General features: G+C 46.0%; 1 protein-coding gene across 2 annotated transcripts in view; it reads right to left on the bottom strand.

Moving 5' to 3' along the window:
* Positions 1 to 17,423, bottom strand: part of AQP9 (aquaporin 9) — a 30,736-nt gene extending 13,313 nt beyond the window's left edge. The window contains exons 1-3 of one of the 2 annotated variants that reach the window (XM_083476007.1): positions 17,008 to 17,423; positions 16,309 to 16,435; positions 4,396 to 4,522 (exon numbers count right to left, since the gene is read on the bottom strand). In XM_083476007.1, coding sequence (XP_083332133.1) covers positions 4,396 to 4,522; positions 16,309 to 16,410 — 229 coding nt within the window. In that variant the 5' untranslated portion in view covers positions 16,411 to 16,435; positions 17,008 to 17,423. The remainder of the gene's footprint in view (positions 1 to 4,395; positions 4,523 to 16,308; positions 16,436 to 17,007) is intronic. The other variant, XM_083476006.1, reaches the window with a different exon arrangement.
* Positions 17,424 to 18,780: the final 1,357 nt, after the last annotated feature.

Genomic DNA, 18,780 nt, shown 5'->3' with positions numbered 1-18,780 from the left:
CGGGAGGCAGTGGAAGACAGGAGTGCCTGGCATGCTCTGGTCCATGGGGGTCACGAAGAGTCGGACACGACTAAACAACAACAACAACAACATAGTACCAGCTTCATTTTGGGTGGCCGACTGGGTGATCCTTCTCCTGGTTCCATTCCAAGCCCAGTCCTTGGTGATTGTTCTGACACAGAAAGCCACAGACAGCTTAGAACCGAGGCATTTGATGGGTTGCTCTGAGCACCTGCCCAGACATGGTGATGGCTTTGGGCATGGGGAACACCCATTTAACTGTGCCACATCTGCTGAGCTCTTGCCTTGAGGCCACGCTGCCACCCGGATTGCAGAAGGCCCTTCCCCCTTAGTCTCAGGTTCGACTGGCGCCAACTCTGCATGGCTTGTCAGCACAAGTTAAAAGCAAATTTATCTTCCCACCTGCCTTTGTCTAAATTGGCACTGCTAGAGGAGGGCTGCGCCCTTGTTGAACTTAATGAATGAATGAATCTTCATTTGCTTCATTGCCATCGGCCATAGCAATAAAACAACAATACGATATACAAAGAATAGAAATAAAAAGTCAGTTATATAAAATACATTTTAGGGTTTTGAATCAATAGTCAAATAGTGGATCTTATTCTGATTGCCCCAGATAAAAATCTGTTGAACTTGTTGGTTTGCTGATGCTACTGCTCTTTTAAGGTTCTGTTCTGTTTTATTTAAAAGGATGCTTTTAAATGTGTGGCGCTGTGGGTTAGACCACAAAGCCTAGGACTTGCAGATCAGAAGGTCGGCAGTTCGAATCCCCGCAATGGGGTGAGCTCCCCTTGCTTGGTCCCTGCTCCTGCCAACCTAGCAGTTTGAAAGCGCGTCAAAGTGCAAGTAGATAAATAGGTACCGCTCCGGTGGGAAGGTAAACGGTGTTTCCGTGTTTCATGCTCTGGTTCGCCAGAAGCGGCTTAGTCCTGCTGGCCACATGACCCGGAAGCTGTACGCCGGCTCCCTCGGCCAGTAAAGCGAGACGAGCGCCGCAACCCCAGAGTCGGTCACAACTGGACCTAATTGTCAGGGGTCCCTTTACCTTTACCTTGTTTTATTTATAATTTGGTTTTATTACATTCTAGGAATTATCAGTGCTTTTTTTTACCTAGAAAAAAATGGTGCCAGTACTGACCATGAAGTTGTTACAGTAAGTGCCACATTTTTAACATGGGGGGGAGGTGCTGGGACTGTGTCCCCTTGAGGACCCCCAGAAAAAATCACTGGGCGTTATATTTTTTACATGCTATCCTGCTCCAGGATTGGTTTTTATGAAGAGCAGCCTAGAAATGCCTCAGATAGATAGATACATGCAAAGCAACCATAACTGAGGTGGTATACGGCCCCTGACTTTAATGAAATGTTTCTGATAACAGTGACCTTTGCCTGTCAAAGGGGAGCTGGGAAGAAGGGGCCCCCTCTACGTGATCCCTCTGTTTGCTTGCACTGGGGGGTCAGGGTGTTATCTCAGGCACCCGAGAGCACCTCTGATGTATCATGAGCAGCAAACACAGATAACCAAAGTTGGATAAAGGCCAGCATTGTAATGTCTCCAAAATGGTGTGACCTGCGACGAGCCACGGGGGAGTTAATTCTGAACTTTGGATTATTTCTTCTTTCACATTCTTCATCTAAGGATTGATGTCTGCTGGTTCTGTGTGCCGAAGAGGTGGCTTTTCAAATTTCCTTGCCTTTTGGTTTTCTTTTAATCTGAATGAACAATTTTCTTCTCTTTCATCAATTGCAAATATGGGCAGTGCATGGTAAGGTTTGGAGTAAAGAATTCATTTAGTTTGTCATGAGGCCTTGTCCATCACTGACCATTCCTGTCAAAAGAATGATTGTGTCTCTTGCTATGGATTCAGCCATTGAGCAGCACTGATGTGAAATGATTGACTGGTATGTGAGTGAAATGAGGGAGGGGCCACATGTCAGTGGTGGGCAGGGCCACAGGCAAAAAAGAGCAGGGCCAAGGGGAAGCTGACTTTATACAGTAGGCTGCATTCCAACCACACACAAGGCAGAGGCATCCATGCTGGACCTGTTCGCATTCTCTCCATCCTGCACCCAGGCAAGCAAGAGGCGCCAGCCATTAACGCCAAGGAGGCATTCCAACCAGGCAAAAGCACTTGAGGAGGGCAGAGAAGAGAACAGATGAGGCACTTGGCCTGGAAGCTCAGAGAGACTTCCAGGGCTGTCTTGCTGTTCTCCACCCCTAGCTCAGTCAGTCTGAATAGTGTCGAGCCATTTGCAGAATGGAGAAGGGGAAGGGCTGTAGCTCAAGGGCAGAGACCCCCATTTTGTAAAAAGAAGCTCCTGTGGCTGGGAATGACTTCCACTTGAGAGAGTGGCTGGAAGAGCCATGGCTAGTCAGCTTAGGCAACCATGGGAGAGATGGGTGGACCAGTGTCCTGACTCAGTATAAGGCTGTCCACTCTCTCTGGGCCTTGGAGCCCTACATGAGAAGAGGATGAGGACTGCTGTCCTCTCCTCCTTTTGCAGTGTGGGTTAAACCACAGAGCCTAGGACTTGCCGATCAGAAGGTCGGCGGTTCGAATCCCCGCGACAGGGTGAGTTCCCATTGCTCAGTCCCTGCTCCTGCCAACCTAGCAGTTCGAAAGCACATCAAAGTGCAAGTAGATAAATAGGTACCGCTCCGGCGGGAAGGTAAACGGCATTTCTGTGTGCTGCTCTGGTTTGCCAGAAGCGGCTTAGTCATGCTGGCCACATGACCCGGAAGATGGACGCCGGCTCCCTCGGCCGATAAAGCGAGATGAGCGCCGCAACCCCAGAGTCGGTCACGACTGGACCTAATGGTCAGGGGTCCCTTTACCTACATGCAAAATAGCCCTTGCTGAATGTGGACATCAAACATCAGCATCGAAACATAGAATTGCAGAGTTAGAACAGTGGTTCTCAAACTTTTTTCTCTGGGCCACACTTTCAGAATAAAAAATTGCTCATGCCACACACTCGCTCCCAGTCTAGTGAGTCCATGAACCTCACCCTGGCCCATTATTTGCGTGTGACCTTGGCAAAGCGGCAAGAAAACAGATGAGGCAAATATTTTGAAAAATGACACTTTGACAAGCAGGTGTCATTAGGTAGCCGTTTTCATTTGTGGCATGTTAGAAATTATGGCTTACACAGTGGCTCTTCTTCACAAACTGTTGATAAGACTTCTGTGACGCTTCCTTTGTTGTTAAATGATGTGCAAATTTGTTGTCCCAATCATTATCTTAGAAGAGGCACCCAGGAGAAAACGACTTTTCCAATATTGGTATTTGCTGTGTGCAGTTATTATAAATACTTGCATTAAAACAGTGTTTTAAAAATCTGCATCAGTGTGTGATAAGTTGACTAATCAACTGAAGTGTTGCAGCTTTGCACCAAATACTATTGTTGGTGTGGGGTGTGTGTCAACATTTAATTAGGAGTAGGGGAAAATGGAGATCACCATACAATTTGTGCGTATGTGCATGAAAAAAATGGTGATGCATGGATTTGGAAAGGCAACATCTAAGTTGCAAATATTTAGTACAAAAGCCATAAAAAATGCCATCAAAACAGAAGCCCTGCTCCACCCCCCCTGAATTTTGCAAATACAATTTCTTACAAATCTTGGCTGTTTCTGAACATTTTGGATTACCTTTTAAATCCTTTAAATTCTCTCTCTCTCTCTCTCTCTCTCAGTTTACCACCAGCTCCCTTCTGAGTTACTTCTCCTTTAATAATTCCAACTATAGGTTCAACCAGGACCAACAAAAGCACTTCTTCCTCCCTCCCCCACCCATGGATTCTTTTTGTGAATTCCTCCTGGATGGTTTCCACATCCAACCCCACAGCATCATATTGCAGATTATTTTCTAGTGAGTCACCCATTATAATGTGGATGCCTTTCTTGGTATTATTGCTGCATTTATTTCTTATGCAACAGGGGTGTTTTTTGTTTGTTTTGTTTGTTCCCAGGGGGCAACACTTGCCTGCTGTCTTTAATTTAAATCAATCCACTCATTTTCAATGGACTGATGTAGCCAGTTAATTGATTACACAGTGCAGCCTTACTAAATATTTCACTGTTGTAGACACTATGAAAATAGCCATCAGATTTGTACTGTATAACATTTTCAAGTGTTCAAAGTGCTTCATTCACTGTTACCTACAGAATCTCTGACATAGACCTTGCAACAACCCTGTAAGGTAAATCAGGATTATTATCCCACCCTCTTTATTACAAAAGGGGGGGGTGAGTTTTTTTATGGCAGAGATAAGATGCAAGCTGTGAACCTCCTGATCTGTAGTCTAGTTTCCTAGCCATCCCACCAGCTCTCTTCCAACTTCTTTAGCAACACGGTGAAAATGTCAGCTTACCAGAAACACCTCCGGCGATATAGATGGCGATAGTGACAGCCATGGCAAAGCCAAGAGATATCATTGGTGCTCCTCCCAGTTCACCTCTGCTAAGGACAGACTGCGCAACCGCGCCACATCCCAGGGCCTGCAGTTTGGGAGAGAGAGAAAGAGAGGGAGGGTGGGTGTACGCTCATGGTTTATAATGTTAAGGAAGGGCTAAGGAATGGTTTTCATAATGTAGTTGAACACGTTACGTTCTACTTTGAACGGTCATAAAGCATTATTAAAATGTGACACTAGAGGGTGCTGCAGAGTAATCAGGAACCAGCAATAGGCAAAGAGTGTTTTGACGATTAAAACAGGTAAGAAATGCTTTTAATTTACAAGTAGGCCCTGTGACGTTTTATAATGATATATCTAATATTGTTCTAATAGCATTAAATAGGTCAGTGTAGACCCAGCCAGAGAGAGAGAAAAGCATGGAGCCAGAATTTCATCTTCTTGCCAAGATCCTAAAAAATGGGCACATCACCTCCAAGTGTACTTTTGCACGGATCTTTTTTTAAAACCTGTTTTCCCATCAAAGGCATGTTGTGCATATCGCATACATCATTTGTCCATTAAAACAAAAAAATGAAGTCAGTTCTTTGAAGCAATTTGCCGACTGCGGGGCCCCTGCTATATTTATGAATACCTTGTCCCTCTTGACAGGGTGGAGAATTTTCGGAAAGGGCTACTCATTATTTGCAAATGCAAACTTTAACTTAAGCATTATTTGATTAACTGGCATATTTTAATTGGTGAGTCTGTAGAGCAAGGAGGACACAGGTTTTTTTTTTTTGGTGTTTTTTTTGAGATTCTGGTTCCAGCATCTTAAAAATTCACCTACCGTATTTTTCGCTCTATAAGATGCACCAGACCACAAGACGCACCTAGTTTTTGGAGGAGGAAAACTAGAGAAAAAATATTCTGAATCTCAGAAGCCAGAACAGCAAGAGGGATCGCTGCGCGGCGAAAACAGCAATCCCTCTTGCTGTTCTGGCCTCTGGGATAGCTGCGCAGCCTGCATTCGCTCCATAAGATGCACACACATTTCCCCTTACTTTTTAGGAGGGAAAAAGTGAGTCTTATAGAGCCAAAAATACGGTATATTTAGGTTTTGGTGGTATGCAAATATATTTCAGCTTTAGTTAATTGATTGATCAAAAGACTGCATTTTAATCTACCTCGAATTGTTTAATCTATTGTCAAGCCCTCGAAAAAGCTATATGAAGCAAATAAAAGTGAAACCTGACCCTTTTAGCCAGCTTAAAAGCTTCCTTGGGAAATTAAAGGGGAAGTGGAGAGGCCAGGAAATCCTGATGCCAAGGTCAACCAAGAAAAATACAGTTTAAAATGAGAGATCCTCTATAAACCATTTGGTTTCTCTGATAATTTATCTTCCCCCAGCCCCACCCTGACACTAAACGTTTCATGAGAATTTAGTCTGTTTTATTAGATGTCAGTGGAACCCATTCCTCTTCGGGGTCTCCTCACGACCCACATTCAGGGTATCATTAATGGACTCCACTGTAAAAATGTCCCTTCTCACGTTCAAACTTCTGCCCAGTTCAGAGCAGCCCCAAAACATGGAACTCTCTGTAAAACTGGGCTGCATTTCACTTCCTTAAATGTTGTGAAAACAAGGGTGAATTTGACATTTCCTTCCCTAATTACAAACAGTGATTCAGACTTCTCCCCCTCCAAAAGCAGAGCTTCTCTTTGTGGCAAATGTTGAGTCCAGAGGGGGTGGGAATGGGGCGCTACTAGGGATGGCAAGAAGGGATTTAGTTTGTTTCAGCTACCAAATTTACACTTCCCCAAACAACACACAAATCACAACACAGATACCCTTTGAAATTTACACTTCTATGAATTTTGCAGTTTAGATATCTGACAAAAATGAATGCATACAAAACTGTGTATAAAATGCATATATTGGTGAAAATGACATAAAATGTATTGTTGCCGTGGACACAAAACCACCCTACATGCCCAATTCTATGCTATAATTCGGGGCAGCCCTGTTTTCAGGGGTGCATATGGCCTGAGATCCACACTTCCAGAAACCTTTCTGATGCTGCACCTCAGAATCCTTTGTGACATTGCAAGAGAGCTCCCATTCATTTCACTGATGGTTGTGCAAGAGAAATTGCAGGTGGCGAGAGGTGAGGAAATGGAGTGCCGCATGGATTGTCCCACTCAGGCACAGTGAAATTGGCACAATCTGAATAAACCAGCCCCTCTTTGCTGACTTGGTCAGATGCTGGCCTGGCAGTTATGCCCCACACAATTCCCCCCCTGTTCCATTTCCTTGTATTATGTGACATTACACAAGTGGCAACCCGATATGCAGATAATCTCTTCTCAGGTGGTTTGGATTGCGCTCATATAACACTTACTTTCCCTGTTCACTAAAGAAGGGGGGAAAAGGCAATTTCCTTCTTTGTCTCCTGCAGTCGTTTACTCTAGAGTAGCCTGTCTTGCACTGGCTACACCAGCAGATGGTCAGCCTGGCCCAGCTCAGCTCTGCCCCAAAGGGTGGGGAGGACAATAGAAAAACCAACCAGGACATGACAGAAGTCGCTACACTGTGGTGGTTCTCCCTGAGATAAAAACAGCCTTTGTCAACCTGGTGCCCTCTAAATGTTTTGGACTACAACTCCCATCAGCCCCAGCCTGCAGTTCAAAACAACTGAAGGGCAACAGATTGGCACATGTGGCTCTCCAAGGTTTCTGGGCCAGGCTTGTTCCTGGGGCTGCCTGGGCTCTCCTGGGCCTCCTCTATGCTTGGCAGGAGCTACGGCTGGCAAATCTGCACCTCTTTGCCCTCACTTCCCAATTCTCATTATCCTTGCCGTTTGATTTTCCGCCCAGCGATAAATAAGAAAGATGGTAGCTATTAAGCGAAAGCTTAGCTTGGCAGCGTGTGAGGATGGCCGCCTGGGCCGCCTCTGCCAAAAAGCCCTTGCCTCACAAGACACCGGATCCTTGTTTTTGTCTGGAAGGTGGCTAACCTCACATGGAGGAAAACAGTTCTCCCTCGGAGGAGGGAGCAGCTCCCTTATCCCCTAGGAAGTTGCTGTGTTTCATCGGCAGCCCACTCATACGGGAGATTAAAGACCGGTGTCTTTTTCTTTCAGCTGCTTTCAGGAAGTATGTATTAGTGTTTCCAAGATACATAAATATGACTTTCCAGTATAAATAGGGTTTTTCTAAGAGGTCTGGGCCCTCAGCTTTGGAAGAACAGGGCCTCCCTGGGTGGCCTCCGCCAGGCTGGTAATTCCTTTGGCCTCCATCTCACTTCGTTAAATGGGGATTAGAGAGACAGCTACCCTACAGTTGGGATCCGCCTTTGCCAGAGGATGTTTGATGTTAGCGAAGCTGACTAGAAACTGAGGCAGAAATAATAATAATAATAATAATAATAATAATAATAATAATAATAATAATTTATACCCCGCCCATCTGGCTGGGCTTACCCAGCCACTCTGGGCGGCTTCCAAAAGAATATTAAAATACTATAATACATCAAACATTAAAAGCTTCCCAAAACAGGGCTGCCTTCAGATGTCTTCTAAAAGTCTGGTAGTTGTTGTTCTCTTTGACATCTGGTGGGAGGGCGTTCCACAGGCCGGGTGCCACTACCGAGAAGGCCCTCTGCCTGGTTCCCTGTAACTTGGCTTCTCGCAGTGAGGGAACCGCCAGAAGGCCCTCGGTGCTGGACCTCAGTGTCTGGGTAGAACGATAATAAATCTGATCTGATAATAAATAAAGTCACCTTCCCACCCTTTCTTAAGAAGGGCATTTGGGGCTGGATTAATGAATAAGCTAAGGGTGATTTACAGTCCTGGATAAATTGTCTTATGACAAGGAAAGGCCCATGGTGTACATTCATTTTATCCCATTATCAACTTTGGTCTAACAGGTGTGGTAGGTTTTTTGGGGAACCACAGAAATATTCAAAACCTATTTAACCAGAGATCATAGAATCACAGAGTTGGCCTTGTAAGCCACTTAGTAGAGTGCATTGCAAAACATGAGAATCCTCGTTGTTATGTATTTTTACATGGCTGTTTATTTGTATATATATTTTTTAAAATTATATGTATATTTTATGATGGCCTATATTTGTAATGCCTAATAAAGTTTTGGCGAAGTAAGTAAGCATTGCAAGAAAAGGACAATGATTTGCATACATTCGCATGTGCATAGATGCAAATTTTGAAATAACAATATAAATGAAAAAGAGATACAATATATCTCACCACAGAGGGGTTTCCCAGATGACCCTTATGGCCCCTTCCATCCCTACAATTCTATGGTTTTATGGTAGGATTGCTATACATCTAGAATTTCCCAGACATAGACGATATTCTGCTCTTGCTAGGAGTGTCTGGGCATAAATTGCTTTAATGTACGGGAAAATCCGGATGTATGGCAGCCCTATTCTATGGATTTTCACCTTTTTAAATATGACAACCCTATTCTATGGATGTTCTTGGACTCCATCTCCCATCAGCTCCTTCTGGCATGGCCATCGGTCAAGGATGCTCCTGGCCAGGAATGATGGGAGAGGCAGTGTGGCACAGTGGTTGGGGTGCTGGACTAGGACCTGGGAGACGGGGCTTCAATCCCTGCTCAGCCATGAAACTCACTGGGTGTGAACTTGGGCCAGTCACAGCCTCTTAGCCTAATAATAGAGGACACAATTGATTCAGCAGTGTAGAAATGCCTGAATGAGTGAACACGCTGTCCAAATGATGGTGGGGTGACTGTGTACACACCATAGGCAACAACTGTGCTCTCTTTTCACCTTCAGCTCTTTCAAAAGCTGCCATCCATCTGCAGCCTAGCAAGAGAGCAATCTGAGAAATATCCTCTGCAACATTGCCAGGGGGCTGGGGAGCACGGCCTGCAGCCGGCCGGCCGGACATTAACAATGACTGATACGTGGTGAGATTTGACCCATTTCTCTTGGTGCAGGTGACACATAACTCTCTGTTAAAGTACTGAATTGGCTGGACAACTAAGTGGCTCTTCCTTGATAATTAGTTATATATTTATCGTTTCTCTGCTGCATATTAGAAGGTAATCAAACTTGCAGTAATAAAATGGGCCAGATCCATTATTCCATAGGTCTCCAAGGAACACAATCAATACCCTTTCAGGTTCAAATGGATTTCCCTTCATTTGGTTTCAGGCCCAAGTTTAATTTATATATTAAAAAAGCAGCTTGGAATTAAAGATGGCCATTTAAGTACTCAGAAACTGTGGATGTAAGCCATACCAAGATTGCTTTTTCAAAGACCGCTTCCATTCAAATGGCAGAATGTGAGATTATCGCTCAATCACAAAATGTATGTTCCATAAGGCGATAGCCAAACTCTATACATTTTAAAGCTTTTAAAACTCATAAAGGTCTGGTTCTAATTGCACATGGAAAATTAAACCTGTACACTCAAAACATTATGACTGTGTTTTTGTAAAAAAGAAAGATAGTTTTTACATGTAAAAACAGTAAGCAGGAATAGAAGTGTTAAAATAGTAAATAGAAAAGGAACTGGCTGTATTTTCTCATGTGGATGAGTTCTGATGGTTTGTGCCTGGGTGCTAAAACCCTTTTTTATAGACAGACAAGCATTACAAGGAGTTGGAAAATGACCAGTGTGCGTTATGGTGGCCATGAGTCCCACAATCAGAACAGCAAGGAAGCTTTGTTAAATATTTTCTTGGCATTATATCCCAGATTAAAGTCTCATCCTTCCTCCAAAAAAAGGTGGAAGTGGTTACCTGCCGTTTACCATCACAACAATCAGGTGAGATAAATTGGGCTGGGAGGGAAAGAGGCCTGATTCACAGGTGCCAAATCAGGGTTGATTAAACTACGGATTCTTAATTGTTCATTTGTTTGAACCCTGCTCAGCAGCTGAACTATGGTTTGTTTACTGGTAACAAACTGATCTAAAGCCATGATTTGCTCTTGGCTTACAAACTTTGGCTTTTACTAAAGAACACAAGAAGAGTCTGCTATATCAGGCCAGTAGCTCATCTAGTGCAGTATCCTGTTCTCACATATGCCTGTGGGACACCTGCACGCAAGGCCCTGAACACAAGACCACTCTCCCCTCCTGCAGCCTCTGGCAACTGGTATTCAGAAGCAGGCTGCCTCCAAGCATCTTTCAACTGTGGCCTGGTGTTGTGCATGGCTCCAGCACCCTTCCTTAACCATGGTTTCTTTAACCACCCCATCTCACCAAACAACAAAAGCACTTGGCAAGAGCAGCTGGGAAACCAACCCAACCCAAGCTCTCTGGTATGTTGAAAGGATAGCTCAGTTGGTAGAGCATGAGACTCAAGGTCATGGGTTCAAGCCCCGTGTTGGGCAAAAGATTCTTGCTTTGCAGGCGGTTGGACTAGAATCACCCTTGGGATCCCTTCCAACTCTCCAGTTCTATGATTCCATTATTCTACTGGCACCCAAAAATTCAGAGGTGGCCTAATAGTAATGAGTCACAGGATACTGGAGTAGGCAACAGCTGGCCTCCCCTGCTAAGAGAGGGTGGCTGATTTAAGCTGGGTGAGTGTGAAGAGGAAAACAGCAGTTTGGGTTGTCTGAGGGAGAGAGAAGGAAAGATGAGAGGGAGAGAAGGCTGTGATCTGGCTGAGGATCTGGTCTGGGTTCACAGATCTGCTGCTTTTCAGGCGTGCCTCCTGTGGCCTCCACTTACGCTCTGCCTGCAAATTTGTAATTAAAGTATTTCAAAAGTGCCTCATTGCCATTTGCAGTGCTCTAAATTGCATCCAAAGGAAGCCAAATCCAGGCATTGCAGGAACTTCTCAATATTCTGGGTAGTAGAGAATGTCCCTCAGCTGAGAGTACGAAATGGGAAAAGTAAACATCCACAGCAGGAGCCTTCACTAACTTGGTGCCCTCCAGATGTTTTGGACTACAACTCCCATCAGCCCCAGATGGGACTGATAGGCAGAAACAGAAGGAGGGCGCCAGGTTGCTGAAGGCTGGACCACTTTCAGCTCTCTGAATTGAAAGGATTGTCTGCCTTCAGCCATTGTGCTCTACATCTGCTGGGTAAAATGGAAACATTGGACAGCTTGTTACGATGGGGTGAAAGTGCCAGCAACTTTAGAGCCACACCCATTGATAGCCTCTAGAGATCTTTCCCAGCTATCACACGGGGTTTTTTGTTTCTTTATAAAATAAATCACACTAAGGAGGGCGCTTGATCATGTCATTGTCCAGGGCTGTCCTTCCAAGTTAAACTCCAGACTGGCGCTCACACAGATGGCATTTTCTGGCCTCCAGGGGACTGTCAGGGTGGTTATTTTAGTCTGGATGTGCTTCCCTGGAAAACGTGCCACCCTCACCTCTTCTCCAGCCTTATCTCCAGCCTCTCCAGCCTTATCTGGCAGCCCCCCTTTTCAGCAGCCCTCAGCCAACACATCTGCAATGTGAGTCGCCACTGTTCTGCATCTACAATTCCTGGCTTCATCTTGACTGGACCCCTCGGGGACTGAAACTGGGCCATAGTGGAGCTGCCTGTTGCTGGCACAGCAGAGACACAAGAAAGGCAGGCGCTTGGGCAAGAGTGACCTGCTCTGACCAGGACTAGGGAGCTTGAACAGAAAAGGGAGAGCAAAGGGTGTTGTGCCTTGCTTGGCGCTGCCTCTGGGTCCAGCCAACCAGATCCGAGGGATGTCCTTCCCCTTGGCCGGATCCTGTATTTCTGCCTTGGCAAACACTCGTTTTCTCTCCTCTCTTTCCCACCCCTGCCTTGAGCACCTGATTCATTTCAAATACCTGCAGCTTGCTTTTCCATTTCAAATAAAGTTCCCAAAATGAGTTGCAATAATTTGAGGAATCAAAGGAAGTCAAGTGGAATACCAACTCGCCAGATTGCAGTGCAATAAGAAGCACCACCAGTCAGACCTCCCTTTATACAATGTCAGGAGCTGGAATCAGGAGCAGGTCAGTAGTAAAACACCCAGTGTCAGTTAACTCTATTCAAAGAAACCCAAAAAAGTGCAGGCCTAGTGATCACAGCAACTCTTCCTAGTAGGTCTTGCCCCAAGAAGGCAGTTGTGAGGACTGAAGGTCCCCGACTCCCCACCGCTCTCTAAGACTCTCTCCCAGGTCCTTCCCCAGCAACCTGAGGCTCCTCCATATTGTCTTTCTTTGCTCCACCCTCTTCATTCCTTTTTGTGTTCTGGGAGACAAGGTGGGAGGGGAGCTGGTCACAGCAGGAGGGGAAGACTTCCTGGCTTCTTCAGCAGCCTGCCTGACCCCCTTCCTCTCCAGCCTCTGCTTCTGCTCTTGAGTCAGAACTGCTCTCTGCCCCAGCCTCTTCTTGCTCATTGAACCCTGTTACATCTTCAGCTTCTGACACCTTCTCCTCCCAGTCTTCTCCCTCTGACCACTCATCGTTGTCCCACCACCAATCCCCTGGCTCTGAGTCTTGGGGTTCCCCTGGGGGTTCCCTTGAGGGTACCCCACCATTCCTCTGCACCCAGCCAGTCCATGGCATAGGACCCCCAAGAAGCAGCCATCTTGGGAAGGACCTGGAGAAGGGCCTGTGCTGAAAATTCTGATTCTCAGACATGTTCAGATAGGAGAAGAGGACCTCCCAGCATTTGTTGTATGCAAAGGGAAGAGGAATTGTGTTCCCTCCAGAGGTGGTGGTGGTTGCCATCTGTGACACAATTTCCATGCTGCAGGTCTCAGATTGGGTGGTGAGGGAGACCCCCCAGGTTTCTCCTGCTCCAGGCAGCTGCTGTCTAGATTGCTGGCTACCCCACAGCAGAGGATCACAGGGGCTGGCAGGCTGCAAATCATGGGCAGCAAAGCCATGCCAGACTATGATTACTTCTGCATTCCAGGGTTCTCTCGCTATCTGGGCCAAGCATCAGCCACCTCCATCCTGGCTCTTGCCACCCCTTGCTTTCAGCTCTCAGTTTACCCTCCTTTAGCCCTGTAGTGTATCAGTCATGGACACTGTGATGTTCCCTCCCTGCATAGGCAAATAAATGTCCACTAGCTGTGCTAACAAAGCCCCCCCCCTGCTTTCCTAACCTTTGACCTTTGTCTGTGCAGTTTGTTGTCTTCTGGTGTCTGTTTGATGTTGTGTGTCATTGCAGGTCATTTGTTCTGGAAACCAGCTGGAATAATGTAGAAAAAACCCCAATTGCTCCTAGGACATACCCTCCAACATTTCTCTGATGAAAATAGGGGCATCCCATTCCATAATGATAATTCTACTATTTATACTCCACCCATCTGACTGGGTTGCCATTCTGGGCGGTTTGTAACATATATATAACATATATAAAGCACAGCTTTAACATAGATAGAAACATCATGTAAAAACATCCCTATACAGGGCTGCTCAGATGCCTCAGGGGTCAGACAACTCCATACCCTTGAATATTTCTGCAGTGAAAATAGGGACGTCTCAAGGAAAAGCAGGACATTCTGGGATCAAATCAGAAACCGAGACGGCGTCTGTAGATCTAGGACATCCCTGGAAAATAGGGGCACTTGGCGGGTCTGTTAAGATGCTCAGGACAATATGGGCCTAAGCTGAGAGCCAGCACCTGGACTTTGAAAATAATTAAAATTATGCAAGCGTCCATTTTGTGTTTGCTTTTATAGGGATAGAGATTAATTCTCAAGCCCAGTTTGAATTTAGTTTCCAGTTGGGGGAGTAGCCCATGTTCCAGTTGGCAGGGGGCTGATTTCTTGAACAGATCGAGGGAATCTGCATTCCACAATGTTCCACTCAAGAGTTTGGGTAGAGCGGAATGCATTCTGGACTTAAAAGTTCTGTTCTTAGACTTCAAAGTGGCAACACTCTTAGGGGCATCTAGTACCACCAATTGTAGGATCATATAGAAACTTTTAAAAAGTGTTTATAAGCCCCTGAACAATGCATTTTCTGTTACTTGTTCCATGAAAATCAACAGGTGTCCCACCATTTATCTCATATCAAAGATCTACCTTATCTGAGATCTATTTTTATTCCAGCTGTTCATTCCTGGTTCATCACTAAATAAAATGAAACACAACAAATTGTGTGATCAAAATATGGGGGGACACTAAAACAGCATGCATGGTGTATTCTGAATGTGACTCCGATTATGTAGTGCAATTTACCATATATTGATTTCATAAAAGCTTGTCCAAAAAACCCCTCAAAGTGGTTTACAAAAAAGATAAAACAAAAAAAATTATCGATAAGAAGGCATGGTCTCTTTCAATGTATTCTGCAGCTTCCCTTCCTTTCAATGGGGCTTCCAGGGAGAACACTCTTGTGGATCACACCCCATGGTAATTCATAGAAATTCCTCACCTCCGGCACCAAAATGTGCCAGGCCAGTACAAACTTGCAAAGACCTGTGCTTACTTCCTATTTGGCAGCCCTCAGCAGGGGCAGATTTAGGGGAGCACGACTGGTTCGCCCACACTGGGCGCCGAGCCAAGAGGGCGCCTCAGGGGGTGCTGCAACAATGACTTGGAACAGAAGGCGAGAGCCAGGGTGCGGGCAGAATTTGGGTGTCTCACAGGGCGTAGCTGAGATTTGAAAGCTCAAAATCTGCCACTGGCCTCAGGCACCTTATTATCTCACAGGCTCAGTTTCTCAGTCTGTAAAATGGAAGTTCTAACTATGGCTGGAAATAACCGTGAGCTCCAGTTTCCCTGGCAAACCACTCTAAACACACAGACCCTGGGTTGTTGCAAGGACAAATAGCATTTGTATTATTTAGCACGTTGCCATAGAAATAGGTAGCTATAGTTGTTAACTGAAACCCAAAAACCCAACATGTTTTGGATTAAGTCAGCCTTCTCCAACTGGCGCCCTCCAGATGGTCTGAATGCCAGCTAGGACTGGTGGAAGTTGAAGTCCAAAACATCAGGAGGCTGCTGGGTTGAAGGAAGGCTGGGCTGTGTTAGTGATGCGTTCCTGCCTGAACTTCCCTTCCCACCCTTTGTTGTCTTTCCCCGTGTTGAATTTTGGATTGTAAGACTCTTGGGGCAGGGAGCTATCCTCTTGAACCTTTCTAAATCATCAGGCACACTGAGAGCACCATAGAAATAGTCGTAATGTGCTGCGCATAGAAAGGGCAGCTTGTGCATTATGTGAAAAAAAGCATGCACCCAGCCACCCTTTGCACAGCCCGCCCAACACCAGTTTAGCCAGTAAGCACTGGGGATGAATAAACTGGGGAGCAAATCTGAGAATTTCACTTTCCCTCAGTTTATTATTTTTCCAGTCCTAAATTCAGTTTCTCCACATTTCCTCATCAGCTAGCAAACTTTTTTTAGGTCCTGAAAATTCTCCGGCATTTTAACATGCATTTTATACCTAATACAATACATCACATTTCTTGTAAATGGCATAAAAGTTTTATTACAATCAAGTTATATATTTAACTTACCAAATAAAGTCAAGCAATAATATTTTTGCAAAGCAATTTTCTCTAACACAATGTGCTTTCGTATGTCATTTTCACCAATGCATGCATTTATTTGCACACTACCCTAGTAGATACACATCATTTGGGCTGGAGAAATGCAAAATCTGGAGACGTGTGAATTTCAAAGGATGGCCTCATTTTGCTCTGCACACTTTTGGAAACTGCTAATTTGGTGACTTTCCCTTTAAATGAAAACAGACTTGAATGTGCCCCTCATCCCTCAATCTGGGACTGCTATGTTTTATAAGGCAGCACAAGAGCTGAGTGGGCAGCGCACCGCAACCTTCCTTGCTGAACTGCTGTGGCAGAAGATATCACTCACCAGTTGCTCTGCTTTGGGTCAACCCTGTTAGGAAGGAAAAGAGGGAGGCAGGGAGGCAGGCAGGAAGCTGCTCAACTTACTACAAGAATGAACGTTCCCAGGAATTCTGAGAGGGCTTCCTTCACCAAGTGGTTCTTCAGGGCCAATTTTTCTTTGAAGCTCCTCTTCATGTTCTTGCTCATTTTGGCTCCTTCTTGCTTGGTGCTTCTGGAGCCAGGCAACAGAAGAAAACGGTAGTAGCTTTACAATCTTCTCTGCAATTGTCACTTTCTTCCCCCCCTTTTCTTCTTCTTAACTTTGGCACTCCTCCTCATATGTTGAAATACGAGCTGTGGAGTGCCGCAACACAGTCCTTGGAATCATCTGATCGTTCCAGAGCTTTACAGAGACCACTTCACATTCCCTGCTCGTTCATTGAGAGTTTCCATCATGTGCTTTTCCTTCCTGGTCCTGCAGGCACTATTTATATCAGGCCTGACTAGATAATAACACACGTCAGCTCACTTCCAGGAGCTAGCCCACACTTTCCCTTTCCCTCCTAATTCCCTCCTAATTTCTGGCTCTCTGGATTAATCATTACCTGCTAATCATGACCCCCACCTCCAAAATAAACACCCATGCAATTAAACAAGCTGAGGGCAGGGTGGGGGACAGGACAGAAAGGCAGGCAAACGATCTCTTATATTACCTGCCAAATGCAAAAGCACTGCAGTAATTGGCTGGTTTTTAAAAAACAACAACACAACAACCCTCAAAAGATTTTTCCTTTGGATGCTTACCAGGAGGTGTGTCCATACTGAAAAGGCGAGAGTCAGATTGCTGCTCGCATTTGTGGAATGCGTTCTGTCTCCACATGCCCAGGTGAACAGAGAGCATTTCAGGCAAGGCGAATCAATGGCATCCCACCAGAGAACCTTCTGGGCATTAAAAACATCAATTGAACCCTGCTGGATCATTCAGACTCCTCCGCCAAGGAGCTTCTCGAGGCAGTTTACAAGTAAGCAAAGATAAAAACCACAACGGTCCAATTATGACAAAACAAATTATTACAAAAAAGAGGAACAAAGAGCAGCACTAGCTATCAACATATTAAGCAGGAACGGAATCAAAAACTTGCTTAAAAATGAAAGGTTTTCAATTCCCGGTAGAACAAGATAGAGAAGAAGAGGACCCCTAGCCTCTTGAAGCAGGGAGTTCCACAGGCAGGGCCACCACAGAGAAAGCCCTGCCATGTGTCGCACCATGGGGGCAGGGGCAACAGCCAACCTTAAAGGATTTTGGGCAGAGTCACATAAGAGGAGACTGCCCTTCAAGGAGTATGGTCTCAAGCTTTTTTTTAGACTTTAAAGGGTCTCAGTTCAAGTAGATCAACAGCCACTTCGGGTCTCAGATCACAGGTTCATTCCTGGTGGAGCCCTTCAATTTCTCTTTGTTCTCCCCTCTGGCTGTGGATCAGAGGCTCCAAACTTGGACCCCAGTCCCCAAGCGGTCTCTGTAGTTGCACCCAGGGCCTCAAGGCACAACTCCGCAATCAAATCTGATTTCCCACTGGTACCCTGGGAGTCCCCTCCATCTTTTTTTCTCTTGCTGACCCTGGATCACTTCACCCCCTGCTCCAAACTGAAAATCAAAGTCCTGCCACAAGTCTTTATCTGGGGCAGTGGTGTAGCGTGGGTTTTCAGCACCCGGGGCAAGGCAAGTAATTTGCGCCCCTAACCCGTGGATTTGCGCCCCCTAACCCTAACCCCCAGATGTTGCGCCCGGTGCGGCCGGCCCCCCCTGCACCCCCCACGCTACGCCACTGATCTGGGGGCCCCTTCTTCAGGAACAGCTGGCCCAGTCACCCAAGCTGACAGCCACGTACTCCCCTCTCTGCTTATTCCCAATCTCTCTTGCGCTCCTCATGGGCCCAAATAAAGGCAGGTAACACAGCGTCTCTTGCTCCCCAAACTCACAGGACCCTGGCGGCTGGGGCCTGCTTAAGGCCTGCACTCAGTATAGGGACTGGTGCCCATCCCACAAGGCCATCTTGGGGCACCCAGAAGGCAAAGTCTTGGGAGGGTTTAGTCTCACCCAGTTCAGCAGGCACTAGCCTGGTGCATGCCCACGGATCGCCAACTTTCTCCACCACCACTTCCTCAGGTACCAGCTGCTCTTCCTGCATGCTCACACATGCCTCCCATTCCTTCTGCTGCCCCCCTTCTTCTGGCATTCTGCAGGCACTAGTTCCTCTTGCTCATGCATGCCCACCTCTTCCATCTCCTCCTGCACCGCTGGCACACATGGAGTGAAGAGGTCAATAAGCAGCAGCTCTTCACCTCCATCCTGCATTTTGCTCTACTCACTGTCCTCCTGCATCCCTTTTTCCCAAGGGGTTGAGACTGAGAGAAGCAGCTCCTCAGCTCCAACCAGCTTGCCCTTCTCCATAAGAGCCAACTCCTAGGGGCTGCGGGGACTTCAGCCCCCACAATAAAATATTTGAGGGGGCTGGGGCCCCCAAAGTTGATGCATTCAAATGGTGTGCATGCACTGTGTCATGTGATCAGTTATGT

The sequence above is a fragment of the Podarcis liolepis genome, assembly GCF_965112155.1.
Source record: "Podarcis liolepis genome assembly, chromosome: 14".
In the NCBI taxonomy this organism is placed as follows: Eukaryota; Metazoa; Chordata; class Lepidosauria; order Squamata; family Lacertidae; genus Podarcis; species Podarcis liolepis.
This window is presented reverse-complemented; position numbering and strand designations above follow the sequence as displayed.